This window comes from Falco rusticolus, chromosome 9, assembly GCF_015220075.1.
Source record: "Falco rusticolus isolate bFalRus1 chromosome 9, bFalRus1.pri, whole genome shotgun sequence".
Lineage (NCBI taxonomy): Eukaryota > Metazoa > Chordata > Aves > Falconiformes > Falconidae > Falco > Falco rusticolus.
In genome coordinates this window covers 31,156,087-31,175,153 of record NC_051195.1, presented here as the reverse complement: position 1 = coordinate 31,175,153, position 19,067 = coordinate 31,156,087, and the positions used below count along the sequence as shown (strand labels likewise).

Here is a 19,067-nt window from a genome sequence, read left to right as displayed (position 1 = left end):
ACCCCGTCTGCTGTTTCAGCTCTGCTGTGTTGTGCAGCATCCAGTTTTGTAGGCAGGTGGTGCTGGTCTGTTAGCAGTACCCATATGGCTCTGGAAAGGCACAGCAAACTCCCTGACACAGATGTCTTCCAGGCAGTCTAGTCCCCAGCTGAAGGCAGAAAAGCGGTGGGATTTGTGGTAACTGTTGTCATCTCATACTATTCACAGAGCTCTGAGTGCAGCCTCTCTGCTTTCCCTGCAGGTGGCAATGTCATGGATTCCGTGAAGAAAACGAGGCAAGATGGATCAGAAGTTACTGAAAGACGTAAGGAGAATATTTTTTATTTTGAAGTCACACACCAAAAATCCCAGAAATGGATTTTTGTAAGTTTTGTAAGGGACTGAATGCTGACCAGGGGTCCAGAACTAAATACTGCACCTGTCCCTGGTCTCTGCTGAAGTCAGAACAAGGAATAGAACTGGGCAATGTCAGACATTTGGACACATGTAGCATGAGCTGGTTGTTTAACCACAGATGATTGCCATGTAGTAACATTTCCAGCCAGTAGTGCAGACATTTGGATTCTTCTCCTACCTCTGATATGGCCTGTGTGGCCCAGAAAATATTCTTTAGATATCTTGTTTGGCTGTGAGTAAAACAGAGGATAAATTTCCTGATGGCATTATGGGAATTAGCTAGTAGGAGGTTAGTAAGGGGTCTGACCATGGACTTTGCTGTTACAGCAATGGCTGTGGTTCAGAAGTGTCAGAAATAATACTTCCATGTTTTACAGGGATCTTGTAAAGAAAAAGTCTTTCATGACACTGATGTTCTTAGTTACTGTAGAGTTAGACAGGCCTGCAAACAAACACACAGCATTGTGTGCTAATGAGAGTGCAGCCCCTAGGCAATGTGATCTTAAGGAACTTTTCTTTAAATGAGTCAATCTTCTTTGAATGAGTCATGCTCTTCAATGGAAATTAAGTAGAGCATTGGTCTTGTTTGGCTGTATTAATATGCCATTACCTCTGCACCCTTTTCTTTCCTCAGTTATTACAGAGACGGTAACCACAAGACTGACATCCTTGCCACCCAGTAAGTAGTTGTCAGACATTACGTTACTTCTGCTCAGTGTTCTGTGCCCCTCCACGTGATTTAACTGCATTATTTCTGTAAATTCCTGGGTACAGCAAGTCTGAGTGCAGAAAGACTTGCACCCAAAGAGAAGCTATTTTCAGAAATGTCTCTCCCAGAATACTTGTTAGTGGAGAGAAGTAGTATGTGGGGAGCCATCAGGGTATTGTCAGAAACAGAGCTGCACAAAAAAGTCCACTAAGACTGGTAGACCAGACTCTCCAAGGGCTTAAGCCCAGATATAGGGTCTCCAGTGGTGACTGTCTTTTGGGAACAAGGGTCAAAAGTGATGGGTCTGCAGCCTCCACTGCTGGGGCTGCAGTGTATTTCCTTGTCATCTTATCCAGCTGACAACAGTGAGTGAATCTTTTCAGGTAATATCACATATCATGGGCGATTTCTACCTCTGCAGGGAAGTACAAGTACCAAGTAGGGAAGAATCCTACATGCTCTTTATACTACTGTATTCTTGATTAGCTTGCTGCAGCTGGGTTGGAAAGGAATTGCACTATCTCATTTATGATGAGAGTTAACAGGAACATCCTTCAGTCCATGTATGGAGCAAAACTTGAATACAGACTTGCTGGGTCTACAGTGTGAATCGTTATGTGCTCTGCCAAGACATTTCTCTGCAGTTCTGATGTCTCACCAGACATGAAGCTATGCTTGTAGTGAGTGTGAGGACAGCTTTGGTTACCTCCTGCCTTGCTCTTCTTACCCTGAGAGAATGTCTCATTTTGTGCTCATCTCTTCCAGAAGGAGGGAGCAGCAGTGGGCTCAAAACATCATCCCACACTGGAGGGAGCGGAGTGGAAAAGAGGTCTTACACCCATAGCAGCAGCTATGTGACTTCAAGTAAGGAATGAAGACATTGCACAGTGATGAAACAGAGAGCGAAGGCAGCAGAAATGGTCTGAGGAGAGATTCAGGGCAGGGAAGTAGGATGAGCCAGAGGTAAGGAAAACAGGGTATATGAAAGTAGAAGTGGCAAACACGCAGAACAAAGGTATTCCTTCCCTAGATCTGGGTGTGAAGATAGGTGAGTAAATGGCAAAATTCCCATTTTCCACAGGGAAAGCTTGGTTTCAGGAGAACAACAGCAAAAAATGCCATTCCCACCATTGTTAAGAAGTCATTCAGAAACCAAATTTCCCTTCTTTCAGGATTTCCAAATCACAATCTTTCTGACCATTCTTGTTCAAATTACAGTTTTGATTAATCTTTTTGTTGATCTTGCTGAGGTTAGAATATCATTAAAGAATTTCCTAGAAAATATTTTCTTGTGCATGTGTGTCCATGACGTTAGCACTTTCAACAGTATGCCAGATTTTCAGGACATGCTAAATCAGTAAGTGCTGTGTACTCCATAAACTCAGGGTTTTTCTCTAACAGCTTTCTTTGCCCAGCTGTTAGATTGTCATAGTAAAGGCTTCTGAAATATAAGCTTTCTAGCCAGGTTTCTGGCACACCCCTCTCTCTGTCCCCAGTGAGATAGACGGTATAACTATCTTTGTAGAAAACATCCTCCATGCTTCAAAAGAGCTGACAAACCAAAGAGAGTGAAGTTTGGAAGCTCAAGAGCAAAATTAGCCATACGCAATAGATCTGACAGACACCTCCATACCAATTACAGGCCAGAGTGTGGAATCATTTTGCCTCAGGGTAATTGTGAAGTAACTCCAGTGAAGATGTCAGTCTAATTGTCTGGACTAGCACCAGTCTGAGAACTGAACGCAACCTTGCAAACAACTCAGATGACTGTTCGGGATTGCCATCTTCCTTGTTATCTCTTTTCAGTGTGTGGAGGAAAAGAAAGGAATCTGAGATAATGAGTTCTTTAGAGATAATGAGTTCTTGAAGTTTCACAGACCGTTTTCTAATGTCTGCTTTCCCACTCTGCTTGCAGAATGCCTCTAACAGAGGCCTACTTGTCACAGTAGTTCTGCTGAATTACGTGGGAAAGTTACAGAACAAAACAGGGGAAAGTTTGCAAGAAAACACTTTGTTGAGGTTATAAGGGCACAGTCTTTTTGCAGGAGCAGTAAACAATACCCAGTCTGATCCTGCTGTCAGCATGGATATGTTGTACTTTATTACCGGGCTACCTTTTTGCTGTACTCTGATCATACTCCAGCATTAGATTTCATAGAAGAGTATGAACGCATTAGTTATGGCGGCTCAGTTCTTTCTCCCACAGCACTGATGTGAATTAGGAGGTAAATTCTTTCCTCTGTCTAAATAGAACAGCCACTAATAACCTCCATGCTGCCTTGGGCCTGACACAGACCTCCATAACTTCTCCAGAAAATGAACTGACTAAGGCATGACTAAGTGAGAGTGTGGATAGCTGCTTTGGGAGGGAAGTGGACTCATCTCTGCTCTCCTTTATTTCATGAACTGTATCCTTCAGCACTATGAGTTTGGTTTAACAGTCTCCCAATTTCTGTGGCTTGTGTCATTTAACAACGGAGTTTACAGGTGAATCTGTGTCTGAACTAAAACCCAGCACCATCCAGAACAGATTTATTCCTGCTTAGGGGAGGTGGCTCATTCATTCCCCTAGGCCAAAACCTGCTGTCATATATATCATTGACAATATCTTTTTCTTGAAGCCACAAAGATAACCAGTACTCCTCTCTGCACTGAATATTGAGAACTCAGGACATCCAGAGCGTGCATCCAGAGCATACCTTCAGTTTGCTGAGGGCATTTTGTTTTGCCTATAGGTGGAAGTGGTAGATTGAATTCAACATCGTCATCCTCTGGCTACAGACAAACCCAGTCTCCCAGCTCTACTCTCACCAAATCACCTGGCTCAACATTTGAAAGAAAAACCTATGTCAACCGTCATGCAACATATGAAGGTATCACAGAACATGCCATGGAAAGGAGGCAATGTGTAGTGCACATTGTGAGGTCGCATTAATGCAGGATTGTCCCAAACAGCACAAGAATCCCATTGTGGTTTTGCTAGGAAATAAGCCATCAGGGACACATTTTAATGATTAAGTCCTATTTATAGTAATGCTCATTCCTAAAAGGAGTTCTGGCACATTTTTGTTGAAAGACATTAGCAGCTCTTTCATGTAATCCTGCATAGCTCTTTTTTAAAATGGAAATGTTTGTTGCCCACTGGGATTAGACAGTTACCAGGAAGACATGTTTTTAAAGCTTTTAATGATCTTGTGCAAAGTATTAATGAGCATCTTTCTGTTCTTTGCAGGGAGCTCCAGTGCAAACTCTTCTCCTGAGTTTCCCAGAAAAGAGATTGGTATGTTCTTTTTAGAGCTGTTCCTTTGAACATTATGGCAAGGCCATGTGAGTTGGTGACTACAGTGGCTTTTTGCACATCGCTGTGTCTTGCTCTACCTATGCTGCCTCTGTATTGCGCAGCCAGTACAGCTCCATGATTTCGGAAGAGTTACTTGGGATTTACATTAACAACTGACAGCAGAGTCTCTAGCTGATACATATTCAAACAGAGGGTGCATACCATATATCTGCTGCCCTCAAGTGCTTTTGTGACACTCTCCATGTGGCATTAGACACGGACAGGAGAACATAGATATGGGATGCTTCGTAACATTTCCTCCCCTCTGCACCCATAGCTGAGAGAACAACTCCAAGCAAGAAAGCCCAGACAGGATTTTGAGCCATTGCTGGATATACTTACCCAGTAGCTCTTTTCTAGGTTTCAACATGTTTATATGGAAAGATGAACTGTCTCTCAAGTGATATATTCTACACTGAACTTTGTCAGCAGGTATGAGTTTGCCCTGTCCAAACTCTAAGCTACTGATTTTACTCAGTGCAAATAGTGAAAAATATGGTCAGGCCATCTTTCTGGCTCAAAGAGGAGGCAGGGTTTCGAAGTGTCCAACCTTGGCTGGTGCGCTAAACAGGCCTATTGGCTTCCTTTTGGCCAGTTGGAATGGGAGATCACCGTTTATGAACAACATTTATGTGTACAAAAAGAAAGAGCAGTTGGTCCAGAAATGCTAAAGGTGCTAGTGATTCTTTAAGACACTTTAAAGCATAAAAGTGGCCTGGTAAAAACTTGAAGCATTCAGTTCCCCCAGCTGTGCCACAAGTAGAGGTTACTGTCTGAGTCTGAGCACTCTAAGAAAGTTCTATGTGTTCATTTTCAGTGAGGTCACAGACAGTAAAGCCTAATACTGCTTTTCTTTCATTGCTGTTCACAGCATCTGCCTCCACAAGAGGGAGAAGCCAAAGTCGAGGTGAGTGATACTGTTCTTTTAGAAGCCTCCATTGCTTTCTTCAGTATGATTCAGGCTATGTTAAATGGACCTATTCTGTAGCTGGAATCAACCAGTTTAAGTGTAGAGCAGTCAGATGAGGTATGTGGTTTTACACCACTGCAGATGTGAACCATTTATCTGTAAGCAATTGCTTAAACAAGTTTGGTGTAAAAATTGACCTTAGTGAAGATCATGGTGGTTTGGACTGTGTCAGAAAGGAGGATCTACTTGGGTACCTGGACATCTGGGGGCATAGGACACAGGCTTCTGTCTTGTCTGTTCACTACCATAAACTCTGTCCATCCATGCTCTGTGACCCACCTCTTGACATATTTACAGTAATTGTATTCATGTTACTCCTACTGCAATCTATCTTGCAAACCATAAGGCCATACATACCCCAAAATGATCTTATGCTGGTAGTAGAGAGGTGGTGAGGAAATTATGGACTTGCTGTGGTCTGTTTAGCCAGCTCACTGTACAGCTCTGCATTAAGGCATTCAGCTTCTCTAATAATTTATTAACAGTGTTGGGGAAAGAAGGATTATATTGGTCTGTAAGAGTGTAATATCTGTTCCCAGTTGCTTGAAGAGGAAACTATAATGTCACTTTATCCAAGTTTATTTTAGCAGTGGATATAAATCAAAGTGTGCTCTTGCGCACTTCTCCTGGAGAGTATCACAGTTTCCAATTATTCTACCTCAGATCTTCACAGCCTCCTCTAGCACACTACATACCTGAGCTCCCAGCAGAACTAGGCCATACATAATAAAACAGACACCAGAGAATCAGCTCCAGCTTCTCATATTACTTCAGAAAATAATTCCAATCCATCAGCTTCTCCACATGAATGCCAAAGCTAGTGTTTCTTTTATAGTGCATGCACTGTCAGATTTCATCTTGAGTAGCATATATTGCATGTCCTGGCTGGCCAGTTTGCTTGTGGGTAGCAAGCTTAAAGGCTTGCCCCAGCCAAATCACGTTAACTCTATAGTCTCTTGGGCTGGACAGTAAAAGTCAGTAATAAAATCAAGTACCTAGCGAGAATGTTGGCTTAAAACTGGCCTGGTTACATTCAGTGAGTCAAAAGACAAGCCAGCAGGTTGTAAGAGACTAAATCATACAGCCCATTGTAGAGATGACAGTGTGAATTTTACCCAAGTAAATTCCCAAGTAGGGATTTTGTGTATTTAGTAAGCTTCTTTTGGCTCTCTCAGTTTTTGTCCAGAAGGACAATAATAATAATAATATTTGTAGTGAGTGAGAATATCGATATGATTGAGGACTGCATAATTAGGCCTTGCGTATGTCTGGCAGTAGCAATGTTATTGACTTCAACGGAGGCTTTCAATGAGTAAAATATGGCTGTCTGGAATTAAAAGTATCAAAATGTGACCCCAAAACAAAAAGTCACCCAAACAAATTTACAACCAATCCACATGGGCCACGCGTGCTGCTCAAATCAAGCAGCAAGACAACAAGATGGAACACAGACATAAAGAAGGAAGGAATTAACTTCAACCTAAATATTAATTCCCAGCCCAAGACACAAATGCATCTCACTCTATATTCATGATCTGCTTTTTCTCTTCCCAGAGAGTGAAATACGGGTCCGACTGCAGAGCGCATCTCCCTCTGGCAGATGTAAGTGCCATGGATTTTATTCCAGGGGGATCAGATATAATATAGAGGGTGTTGTTGCTCTGGGTGTGTCTGCAGCGTCTTTGGGACCCAATCTTTATGATGACAGCAGCATATCATTCTTTTTTTCCTGTTAAGAATATTCATTTGTCTCCCCTTTTTGAACAAGGAAGGATGCTGTGGGTTAGATGGCGGTCTTGCAAGGATGTAGTTGTACTTAGTCCCAGAAATGAGGCCTTGAAGCTTTGTTATTAAGTGGCATCCCCAGAAAGTACAGCTTCTTGGACAGGTAGATTCTACTGAGTGGTTTAGTGTGGGTAAGATTACAGATCAATGAAACAATGGCTTTTGGGTGAGCCTGGACACTTGCTTTTCTTTCCAGGGACAGAGTTGGATGATGTGAAACGTTTGCTGAAAGGAAGTCGGTCAGCCAGCTGCAGCCCTACTCGATCGCCATCAAGTACTCTCCCGATACCGAAAAAGGCTGTGGTGGAGACAAAGATGGTTACTGAAAGCTCTCAGTCAGGTACTTGGCAGAGGATGGTTAGCAATGCTGGAGCCATTCCAAATATTATTTGCCATAAAAATACCCAGTTGCTAAGAACAACTGAGTAAGAATATATGGTCTCTGTCCCAGACAGTGGTGGCAATACAGAAAAAGGGTCAGAATGCTGGAGGGCTGTCCAGATGTTGACCTAACAAGAGCCATCTTGGTAGCTTTCTAGTGTCTTGTCTGATTTCCTTAAAAGTAAGCCAGTTCATGCTGTCACCAGCTTTAATTCAGAGGCACTTCTGGCAGAGACAAAGAGCTCTAAACAGATATGTCTTAAAGTGATTTGATCTCTTATCTCCAAGCACGATGGAGATAGCACTGAAGACAACATTTGGGTTATTGTTTGATTTATTTGCCACACCACATGGTTCAGAGATCACTAGAACTCGATAGTAATGTAGTACTTAAAACACTATAACCAGCTTTTATTATTTATAAGCCTTACCACAGGGCTTGAGGCAGTGGTATTCACATTCACTCCACTGCCTTCCACCAGTATCTAGGAACAAGCAATACCTTTTTTTCTTGCACATGGCTCAAATCCTGTCCAAAACTTGGAATTCTACTCCAATGCACCAGTGAACAAATCAGAGCCTTATGTGGGAAGTAAGTCATATGTTGCATGGGCCAGGATGATTTATTAATAGAATGGCGGACCGAAGTGTTTTATTCTGGTATCATAGCATCTACAAGCAATGAAATCTCTTCAAGGTGTTTTATGAATGATTATGCTATCATGTCAATCTTTACACCACTGGTTAAAAATCAGCTGGGCTGTAATCAGCTGGCATTTGAGATCAGTTATACCATGTTAACCTGGAGTCATTGTGTTGACTCCACTAGGGTAAAATTTAAGGCAGGTGAAGTTTTGTGCCATGTAAACCTGCAATGCATGCTAAGCCTGGTCTCATTGAAAACTACTTCTGTTTGTTTGGTTTTTTTACAGTGTCAGGGACATACGATACAACCATACTGAATACTGCCCTCCCTTCATATATGTGGTCCTCCACCCTGCCTGCTGGGTCTTCCCTTGGTGGTTATCATAACAGCTCTTCCTTGATCAATGCTATGTCTCACTCTACAGGATCAGGTATGTTCCCTGGACTACCCAGGCTTGAAGGATGTAATTTCACTGAAACTGGGTCAACAGCAGTGCTTTTTTTTGCACAGCAAGAAGAACTAAAATGATGGAAGAATCGAGATGTCAGGGGACATGCTTGAATTTTCTCTGGTTTTCTGTAACTTGCTGCTCTCTGCTTCTACACTGACTGTATTTGAAAGTCCTTCTTTGTGAGAATCTATTGTCCTGACTGCCTGATCTGTTGCTAAACTTTGGTGATAATTTTATCAATACGGTCATGCTCACGTTCCCTATCAAAACTAGTTTTAGACTCTAGTCGACATTGGATCATCCTGGCCCATTGTAAGAACTTCAGTCCTCATATATTAAAGATGTGATTAGTAAGTGCTGAGCGTGCTTCTATCTCGCAAGGCACACTTCTAAATGCCAAGGGTGCTGCATTTCCCAACCGCAGAGAAAAAACGCAGGAAACTTTATGGTAACATACTATTAAAAGCTTTGCTTTCTGATACAGTCTCACGATTGCAACTTGTCTGATGTAGGATTTTCTCCCCTTTGTCAGTTCAGTAAAAGAGTGGTGTGGTGTGAAAATGTTTAAGATTTTTCCTCTGTGCAATTATTGTGCATTTTTACTAATTGCATTTCCAAGTGACTCTGACAATTTCTGTGACTGTGCCACTGACCTTTGGGTGCTGGATTTCTGATTCCAGAGAAGTAGTAACATTTTACCTCCTCGTTTTGTAGTTTTTGGTGTTCCAAATAACCTGGCTCCCAGCAATCATACTCTGAACGCAGGCCTGAGCACTTCCTCTACAGGTCAGATTTTTCTCTTCTTCCCTTCACAATTCCACGGTCAAGGCAGACAAGTACACTCTGTTTCTCTTCTGTGCCTCATCTCAGTGTCAGCAGCTTGTATGCACGTCCCAGTTATTCATTGGTTGTGGTGGATTTATTCTGAGTTGGCCCTGTATAGTTGGTGTTACCTCCTGGCTATTTTTGTCTGGGAGGCAGGGAAAACTAGAGGATTTCTAAGGAGAATAATTTATCTTTTGAAAGACAGCTGTTAGGACAGCCTGTTTCTTCCCTAGAACAACTCAGGGTAATGTCTTAAAAAATAAACTCATGTGTCAAACTCCATAAAGGCCCACTGGTCCTCTGTCAGTTTTCTCTGTAAATTCCCTTTGATTTATCTGGCTCATGGCTTCTGGAAGACTCTCTTCAATGTCACTGAACCACTTCCTTTCGGTCACATACACTATGTCTGCACAGCACAGTGCCATCATGCAAGGTCTCTGACTGGGCCTGCAAAGAGAGCAGGGTGTATGAGAGTGGTCTGTACACTGCACTAATATTGCCACACTGATTCTGTTACCAAAGGTGCCACCTTCCAAGCCATTTGCTTTTCTCTGGACAGTACTTTGACACATACTGTGTGCAGTTATCTCCTTAAATTTCCCAAGCGCCCCACCTGCAGAAATGTCCATGCAGCCATGAGAGTGGCTTCACATTCTATCTTGTGATAATTTTAAAATGGTCACTGTTATTGTCCTGGGCCAACAATAACTTATACAGCAAAATGATCTAAGCAAAAATACAATTTGTAAGGAAAATCTTTGAACAGAAGTGCTTAGGCCAGTGATGACTCCAGCTAGCTGGTGAATTTTCTTGGGAGAGGTTGTCATTATTCTCATAAGTCTGGTTTTGTTTTTAGCCAGAATACCACCTGCACTACAGGACTCCTATAACCCCCCTTGCGATCTTTTTCTTTGCAGTGTTTGGAGTTCAAAACAACCTGTCTCCAAGCTCTTCAGCCCTGAACCAGAACGCTACTGCAGCCTCTGCAGGTCAGCAACAGTTTAAGCCTGGAGAAAGTGTGAGGGTCACCAATGTGTGCTGCCTCCTCCCACCTCTACTATAGTGACTAAAAAGTTCATATTGACAGAGACTCCTGCATTACCATCTTCTTGTGGGGAGCAATGTGGTATGAGGGGATATTGAGGAACATTTCCTCTGCTTTGCATGTGCAGGGATAGCTCCCTGTGCTATGTAAGCACTAGATATTCGCTTGCTGGGGGAGCCCTTGCTTGTTTGAGTTGTCCTAGGTACCCTGAATAAGAAAAGATTTTTGAAATGGTGTTCAGCCCAAGGCTGGTCTGTGTAGATACCTTGTTATCCTTCATCTCTTCCATTCTCTAATTTCTTCATTGCAGCATATGGGATGAAGAACACTTCTCAGAGTAACACCGTGGCAAGTACTGGTGTGTCTGCCTCAGCGGGTGAGTGTGTCATTCACAGTTGTTTAGGCATGGCCTTGTAAGGCATATCATGATAAAAACAAGTTAGAGATTCAACCAGCTGTGTGACACTAATGCCTGGCTCCTCAGGAGCATGACTTGTCACTAACCAAGTCTCATACCAGTACCTTTCTGAAAAGAAAGCAAATGAGCCAGAAGCTAAAATGAGCAAATGAGATGGTCTGATTCAGATCTCTCCCACTCTGTGGTAACTTGGATGATTTCATTGCAGCTGTTTCTGCGCAACAGGCAGGTAACTGGATAGAAGATCGCATGTGTGAAATTGTGCTTCATTTGAAGCCAAAACACATGCAAGGTTGATTTTAGACATCATTTTGCAGTAGTACCAGCCTCAACCAGTCAAAAATCAAGGAACTGATTTACACATAATCAGAATATTTTTTTTAATGAAAGAACCTGAGGTCTTTCTACTGACTTTTTGTCCTTGAACAATTTGGATTCATCTTTTCCATCTGGCTTTTGCAACTGAGAACAATAAATTAGTCTTTTTTTTGTGTGTGTGTAAGGGAAGCCAAGTTTCTTTTGCAATCCAGGGACTCCCAAAGATGAGGCTTAAAAGTAGATGTGAATACCACAGAAGTTATGATAACTTTTCTAACACAGGTTTACTCCAGGTTGATGCTAGAGCAATGGAATAATACCATTCTGGTTGTTTTGATTTTCAGTGTGTCAATTTGTGTGCAAATTCAAGTATACTGTTCCAGGCATATTTGATACTGCCTGATAGCAGAAGGATGACCACACTGATGTTTTGAGCCTTGTTTGGCCTGGGCCAAACCTCAGTAAGCTACAGTTCAATGCCTCATAGCCATGCCTGGCTCTCAAGGATATGGAGTGCTTTGTGCTTGACAGAGTAGGTCTGCTAAAGGTGCTCCTCAGCTTGAGCTGTGCTGGCTCTGATAACCCTTGGATGTCTCTCTCAGACTGAGTTTCTATGATTCTATAGTAAGTGTGTTTGAGAAGCAAAGAGGTCATTGAGCAAATAATTTCTATATGTAATTGATTCCAGATGCTCTCCGTTTTTGGTAGCGGTCACTCCCCTGCTAGTGAATACACATCTCTAAAGACATTTAATGACACACACTGCTCTCCTCTTAGCTTCAGTAACCAGTGTGTCTCTTACTGGGTGTTTATAGTAGTGGCAACCCCAATCACAATGCAAGTACCTGTTTTAATGAACAAAACTGCTGTGGCTTGTAGTTATGACTCAGTGGCCCACGCTCATCTCCTCACCTTTCCCATCTTTTACCAATATTCCAGGGGGAACTGTTTTGAGCTCCCAGGGAGATGATATTCTGCGCAAAGACTGCAAGTTCCTGCTGCTGGAGAAGGAGAATGCCCCAGCAAAGAAGGAGATGGAGCTTTTGATCATGACAAAGGACAGTGGCAAAGTCTTTAGTGCCTCTACCACTGGGCTTAATGGAGGTAACTTCTCTTCTTTGGGACACGTGGATAGGCTGAGGGCAGAGAAATAGAGACCGATCATAAGGGGAGTTCTGAGTTCAGGACACTACATCTGACTCCAAGCCTTGCAATCCAATCAAGAAACTCTGGCAGGCAGTTAGCCTTTAACTATGCCAGCTGCAATCTAGGTCTAGCTTTTGCATCTGAAGCTCTAGAGTTTGCCTTGGAAAATTTCACAAAGCTCAGAAGCTTTGAAAGCAAAAAGCTAGATCTGGTTTAAGCAGGCAGAGCTATTGTGTCTTCCCAATAAAAAATGTGCCTTTTGCCAATGAATCAAAGTAGGCCTGATTGAACTTCTGGTATAATGTTTTTAATTACATTTGGTTCTTGTTCAGGATCCTTTGTAGAAGACACCTTGAAGAAAGAGAAGCAGGGATTTTCCTCCTCTTATGCTACAGATACTGGCCTAAAATCAGATGCAAATGGTAAGAGTTTGTCCCTGTGGAAATGCAACAGACCTTTCTCCTTCTGCCTCCATTACTATCTTTCCCTTTCAAGCCCATGCTCTAAGTTTAATCATGCATATAAAGACTATTAAACCCTCTTTTTCTGCTATTAAAACAGGAGGACTGAAATCTGTGCCAACAAGGGACAAAGCAACCTATGCAGGTAAGTGATGCAATTCAGACATTCATTGAAAGAAGCACCAAAGCACAATATACAACAAAGCAATTGTCCTTGAGTGACATGAATCATCTCTGTGCAATGACATCAGACGGAGGGAATGTCCAGGAGGCTACTCTGTCTGTAATGAACAGAGCACTTGCCAGAGACATTGGTACCAGTGATTTGATTATGGATGAGTGGGCAGTTGGGGTATTTTTTAATTGCTGGGGAAAACTGGATAGCTGATAGGTGGTACAACTGCATCCTGCTACCAGGATAGATGTATGGGAAGGAGAGGGCTCAGACAGACCATGCTGGCTATTGCTGTCATTTATGGCTCAAAACTGTACAAAAAACTGACCCCAAAGGGATCACATTTTTCATCTGTTATTGTAAAACACACTGAGTGTTGTCCCCTGTTGGAATTCCTATTAGGAATGCTGTTCCCAGCTTCCACCAGGACTAGAATTACACCCACTGTGTGCAGAGTGGGATGTAAAGATTTTTCTCCATATTCCCTTGTATAATGGATCAGACCTTGGTGTCCTTATTCTAAGACGTTCTTGACTCTGAAGTCAAGGAACTCTTCATTAACAAGGAGACTGTCCCTTCCCTCTTCCAGAAATACGAAATGGTGATGTGGGGGGTGCAATCGGATCAACGCCATCCTGGTGTCCTTGTGGTTCCTGCTGCAGCTGGTGGAAATGGCTCCTGGGTTTGCTGCTGGCTTGGTTGCTTCTCCTTGGATTGCTTTTTGGACTCATTGCTCTGGGTAAGAAATAACTGAGGAACAAAACATTGAATTGGATAGAAAGAGAAACAGAGGGTGTAAGCTGGCAAAACAGCCAAGTACCAGAGATATCAAGCCAGAGAACTGAGGAGTACCTTCAGCTTGATGGTGACTGCTGCTAAGATACTACAAATGAACAAAAAGGATAGATAAGGAATGTAAACCTTTTATGAGAGGTTATATAGCCTTGGGGTGAGTATGATAGGAAAACTCCTGAGATTTGAGGTCTTACTTTTCCAATTCCAAAGCTGCCATATAAACTCCAGATATCCCTGCTAGAAAAAAGATGCAAAGAAGAATCTTGCAAAACTCAGTGGCCATAGCTATTTGAAAATGTTGCCTTCTCCCTGCTGTTAGATTTAGGTATTTCAGACATGCATCTGTGGCAGCATGTTCCCTAACATTTTCCTTTAACCTTCCAGCGGAAGAAGTGAGAAAGCTGAGATCTCGTGTGGAAAACCTGGAAAAAATCAATGGCGGACTCCTGACGATTAACCCAGGGAATTCAAATATAGAAAAGGATGTTTCAAGAGTAGACTTTCTTCAGGGTATTTCACCCTCCTCAACCTTCCCTTATGAAAATGAAGAGTCAGTCTGGTTGATGGTGAAGAACAGACTGAACAAGGAAGTGGAACGAGGTGAGCAGAGTCAGTCTGTGGTACTGCATGAGACCAGATTATTTAAAGGGGAGTGGGAGGATTTGCTGGCCCAAGGACCTAAAGGCCAGGGCTTTTAGAGTGCAATGAAGTCTGTCAAAAATCGTGCCCTCACCTGTCCTCACAGACAGGCTGTGCTGGAGCTCAGAGTGCTGCCACTAACACTGGTGGTGCATCTCTTAAAGCCAGCAGAAAAGGGAGAAGAAAGGAGTGGTGGGTATGCCATTCTGTGCCAGGGTGTATCGTGTTTGCTGTAGCAAGTGAGTTTTCCATTTTGAAAGAACTACACAGTAAAATGAACCCATGCTTTATTTCTCATGCTACCTTTTTTTTTTTAGCAAGGGAAGGATGATTTACTTCTGTTTAGCAGATGCCTACATTCTCCCAGCTTCAGAAGTTTCATGGATTACAGAAAGCAAGTTTCTGAGGAAACTACTTACAAAGCCATGCTGTGCTTGATAGCCTGTGCTGCCTGCAGCCTTCAAAATCTGAATAGAAGGACCCTTGTACGTGAAGAAAGTAGACATTCTGTTGTGTAATGCACTCTAACAGCCCCTTCACTTCCTGTTACAGGCTACTTCCGAGGGGAGAGAGGAGAACCTGGTGAGAAAGGTACAGCCATATAACCCTTGCCTTCCCTTAGCCTACTGCTTGGCTCTGGCAATGCATAAGTTTGGGGTGGATGTTGCTACAAGGGGCAATTGGTAGTGTGAAAGATGAAGCTGATTTACACAAAGAATCATAGAATCAGACTCATTTAGGTTGGAAAAGATCATTGAGTCCAACCCTTAACCTAACACTGCCAAGTCCACCACTAAACCATGTTCCTACATCTACACTTCTTTAAATACCTCCAGGGATGGTGACTTAACCACTTCCCTGGGCAGCCTGTTCCAATGCTTGATAACCCTTTCATGAAGAAATTTCCCTAACATTCAATCTAAACCTCCTCTGGCACAACTTGAGGCTGTTTCCTCTTGCCCTGTTGCTTGTTACTTGGGAGAAGAGACCGACCCCCACCCGCCTGCAAGCCCCTGTCAGGGAGCTGTAGAGAGCAACAAGGTCCCCCCTGAGCCTCCTCCTGGCCAGGCTGAACAGCCCCAGTTCCCTCAGCCGCTCCTCATCAGCCTTGTGCTCCAGCCCCTTCCCCAGCTCCGTTGCCCGTCTCTGGACACGCTCCAGCACCTCTGTGTCCCCTTAGAAGTGAGGGGCCCAAAGCTGAACAGGGTGTTCCAGGTGCGGCCTCACCAGCGCCCAGTACAGGGGGACGGGCACTGCCCTGGTCCTGCTACAGTGTAAAGCTAGTTTGCTGCATAAACCATAGAGGGCCCGATCTCATGCAGAACTAATACAGGAGACCCAGTCTTGCGTTGTGCCAGTGTGAAAGGCCAGATCCTGTTTGCCATTAGTGGGATGGGTCTGATTCTGCACCATTCAAGTGTGAAGTGTCCCTGCTCACCCAAAACTCCTTCATGTTTCATTGAAGGTGGGAAAGCAACTCTAAACAAAATGAATCAGTAATCATTGGAAATGTCTCCAGGATCTCCCCTGATTATTTTTTACTCTTTTCTCAGGTGACATGGGAATGCAAGGTCCCAGAGGTGAGTCTGGAGCTACCTGCTTTCTCAGGTAGATTGGCAGCCTGCCATAGGGCCTGGGTAGCAAACGAATTCTTGTTACTCCAGAAGTTAGAGAAGCTGATGCATTCTGTAGTTCAGATATTGTTGTGATGGTTGGATTTTTTGCTTTTTTTCTGGGCAAAGACAACTGTAGAATTCACAGTAGAAGAGATAACAGACCTCACTTTGAATCTAGAAACTTCTTTCACCTGGATGAAAGTCATTCCTGAACCTGAGCTCTACCTGATTTAATCACAGAGTGTTTCAGAGGATTTTGTGTGGTGTGAATGATTCAATCCATTGCATAAACACAAGGGGACCAATGTGGCTGGAGATAGTAGAACTTGTAAACACGCCAGGAACATAAATTCATTTTTATGTGAGGGTGAGAGCTGGCCAGAGTGATAAACAGGGAAGACCTGTTCCCCACTGACTGTCTATTTCTTTCTCTCTACAGGAGAGCGAGGACTCCCTGGTGTCCCAGGTGGGCAGTAATACAATTCTCCTTTGAGGGGGAGTGTTAGTAACATTATTTAGACAAGAACAAATTTTGCACTGCAAACCTAGCTGAAGGTGATTCTCTAAAGAGTCAATATTTAGCATACACTAAGTCACTTGATCAGTACCTTGGTGCTGCGCTACAGACATAGCTTAGAGACTTTTGTTACAAGCAAGGCCTTAGCCTGACTTCCACTTAGTCGAACATGCCTGATTGGGGGTTGTGAAGATCCCAACCTACCCCTGACAGAGTCCCACAGCTGCATGAGCACTTGGCCCAATTTCCTTTTGCTCTTATACGTATTGTGTTCTTCTAAAGAGATCCCTGTTCAAGTACCCACTTTTCCAAGTAATATACCCTTTACCCCAGCTGATGAGTCTCAAGGCTTCAGGTTCCCTTAATTTGCATGTTATTCTTTCATGGAACACAGACAAGGACTCTGAACACTTTGTGTGTTTTTCTTTCCAGGCATTCCTGGTCCAATTGGGCACCAAGGACCAGAAGGACCAAAAGGACAGAAAGGCAGCATGGGTAAGCATCTCTATCAATGCTGTGAGTCTCTTACAACTGATTGACACGGCATGGGAATAATGACACCAGGTTGGTGTGATCATTGCCTTCCCCCATGGAGGTGGCCACTCTTGCCCAAGGCCTCCCATAAAGACATCTTTATTTACAAGGCATTTGTTTCCTGTAGGTGATCCTGGCACAGAAGGTCCCATGGGCCAGAGAGGTCGAGAAGGGCTACCAGGGCCTCGAGGGGAGCCTGGGCCACCTGGATTTGGAGAAAAAGGAGACAGAGGTAGGGTCTAGGTGTACCATTCTTGAATAGGCAGAGATGGACAAAAGCTAGAGTATTGTCCCAATTCATAAAACACTTCAGTGGTAGAATTTTATTTGATTATTCAAATCCAGATTTCATTTCAACATTTCCCAGCACAGAAAAATCTGGCCTAAGGGATTTTTTTTCCCAAACTTAAAATCGGTAAACAAGGGTTGTTTTGGTTTTCCAGGTCTCTCAGTCATGTTTGAGTTTGGCAGAACCAAAACCACTTAGTATCAAGGTCATCTTCTTCCCTGTTATCCAAGTCACCAAAGCTGGGGGATTTATCTTGCTCATCCTAAATCCCAGTGAGATGGGGTTTTTTTCTTGGACAATGCATGCTTGTTTGGGTGTTTTGCACTGACAAGCAGATTATTCATGACACTTGCCAGAGGAAGAATAACACAAGATGGGATAATGGAAAAATGGGATCATAATTGTATTCTACAGTATCTATTCATGCTCTTATTCTGCAGGTGCTGTTGGTGAGCCAGGTCCTCCAGGGCCACCTGGTCCCCCAGGTTCTGCTGGCCTTAAAGGTAAATATGAAAATGGACAGAGAGAGCCTAGCAGACTAGTTAGGAGTAAAGGAGCACTCTAGTCTTTCTGTTTCACTTGTGTTACGCTACAGTAATCAGAAAAGTGAACTAGTAGTCCTCATTTTAGGTAAAATTTAGTTTAGTAGGTACACATAACCTTTAGGCCAATAAATTCTTGGAGATTCTTAGTGAGAATGGGGATTGGCAGGGAGGTTTCTCAAAACACAAAAAGACGTGTGATGTTTCCAGCTGTTTTTTCTCTGCTTTCAGAAATAATAAGGTAAATTCCATAGCCCTAACAGGCTTCTGACAGAGTTACAGCTCTACAGTCCATGTAACTGTGATAAAAATTGAACTATAAAAAAAATAGTCCCAACATCTCAGTCAAGATGGAAGGTTTGAATCACTTTACCTTACTTTAGGGAAAACCACTTCCTCTATGTCACAAGAACTAAGCTGTGCAGATTTGTTGTCCCAGTTTTAAGGATGCCAGTGATGCAAATTCTCACAGTAGCTGTGGGAATTCCAATCTGCTAAACACCTAGTAGATTGTGGATGCTGTGGGGCAAACCAAAAGAGATTTGTTCATTTTCTAATAGTGGTGTTACTGAAAGAAAATCCATGTTCCTTATTCACAGGTCTGATGGGTTCTCCAGGTCCACAAGGTCCTCCAGGTGAGTGCTGCATTCATTTGCTTTGGCATAGTGATTGGAGAAAACAAAACCAAGAGTGATAATTTTTCATAGTTTTTCTTCTTCAGTGATGTATAGTGGTGAGTGGGATGAATTAAACTCCCCCATCTCATTTTTTCTGCAGGTCCTCCTGGCCTGCAAGGATTTAGAGGAGAAGGTGGCCTCCCAGGTGCTAAGGGTAAGCTTCTCTTCCTTTCAGCAATTACCGCAGCAGCTGATGTGCTTTTCTAGTACTTCTCTGAGTAGCAGACTTGGTTTGAGCATGTAGCATTTTGATGCTAGGGGCAAAGAAAAGCTTAAGGCTGAAGAAAGGGGAGGGAAGCTAAACTTAATGACTGCAAGCAAATATTGAGAAATACAAGAGACACGGAGGTAATAGAGCAGTATAGGTGAGGAAACATGGTTGGATGATGGAG

General features: G+C 43.1%; 1 protein-coding gene across 1 annotated transcript in view; it reads left to right on the top strand.

The window, feature by feature from the left end:
* Positions 1-252: 252 nt before the first annotated feature.
* Positions 253-19,067, top strand: part of COL17A1 (collagen type XVII alpha 1 chain) — a 36,874-nt gene continuing 18,059 nt past the window's right edge. Inside the window, exons 1-25 of the mRNA XM_037400684.1 lie at positions 253-304; positions 1,031-1,075; positions 1,871-1,969; positions 3,841-3,978; positions 4,338-4,385; positions 5,317-5,352; positions 6,970-7,017; positions 7,397-7,540; positions 8,514-8,657; positions 9,393-9,464; positions 10,421-10,492; positions 10,859-10,924; positions 12,224-12,388; positions 12,763-12,852; positions 12,992-13,036; positions 13,656-13,805; positions 14,246-14,461; positions 15,053-15,091; positions 16,054-16,080; positions 16,556-16,582; positions 17,066-17,128; positions 17,295-17,404; positions 17,911-17,959; positions 18,598-18,633; positions 18,776-18,829. Coding sequence (XP_037256581.1) covers positions 253-304; positions 1,031-1,075; positions 1,871-1,969; positions 3,841-3,978; positions 4,338-4,385; positions 5,317-5,352; positions 6,970-7,017; positions 7,397-7,540; positions 8,514-8,657; positions 9,393-9,464; positions 10,421-10,492; positions 10,859-10,924; positions 12,224-12,388; positions 12,763-12,852; positions 12,992-13,036; positions 13,656-13,805; positions 14,246-14,461; positions 15,053-15,091; positions 16,054-16,080; positions 16,556-16,582; positions 17,066-17,128; positions 17,295-17,404; positions 17,911-17,959; positions 18,598-18,633; positions 18,776-18,829 — 2,035 coding nt within the window. The remainder of the gene's footprint in view (positions 305-1,030; positions 1,076-1,870; positions 1,970-3,840; positions 3,979-4,337; positions 4,386-5,316; positions 5,353-6,969; positions 7,018-7,396; positions 7,541-8,513; positions 8,658-9,392; positions 9,465-10,420; positions 10,493-10,858; positions 10,925-12,223; positions 12,389-12,762; positions 12,853-12,991; positions 13,037-13,655; positions 13,806-14,245; positions 14,462-15,052; positions 15,092-16,053; positions 16,081-16,555; positions 16,583-17,065; positions 17,129-17,294; positions 17,405-17,910; positions 17,960-18,597; positions 18,634-18,775; positions 18,830-19,067) is intronic.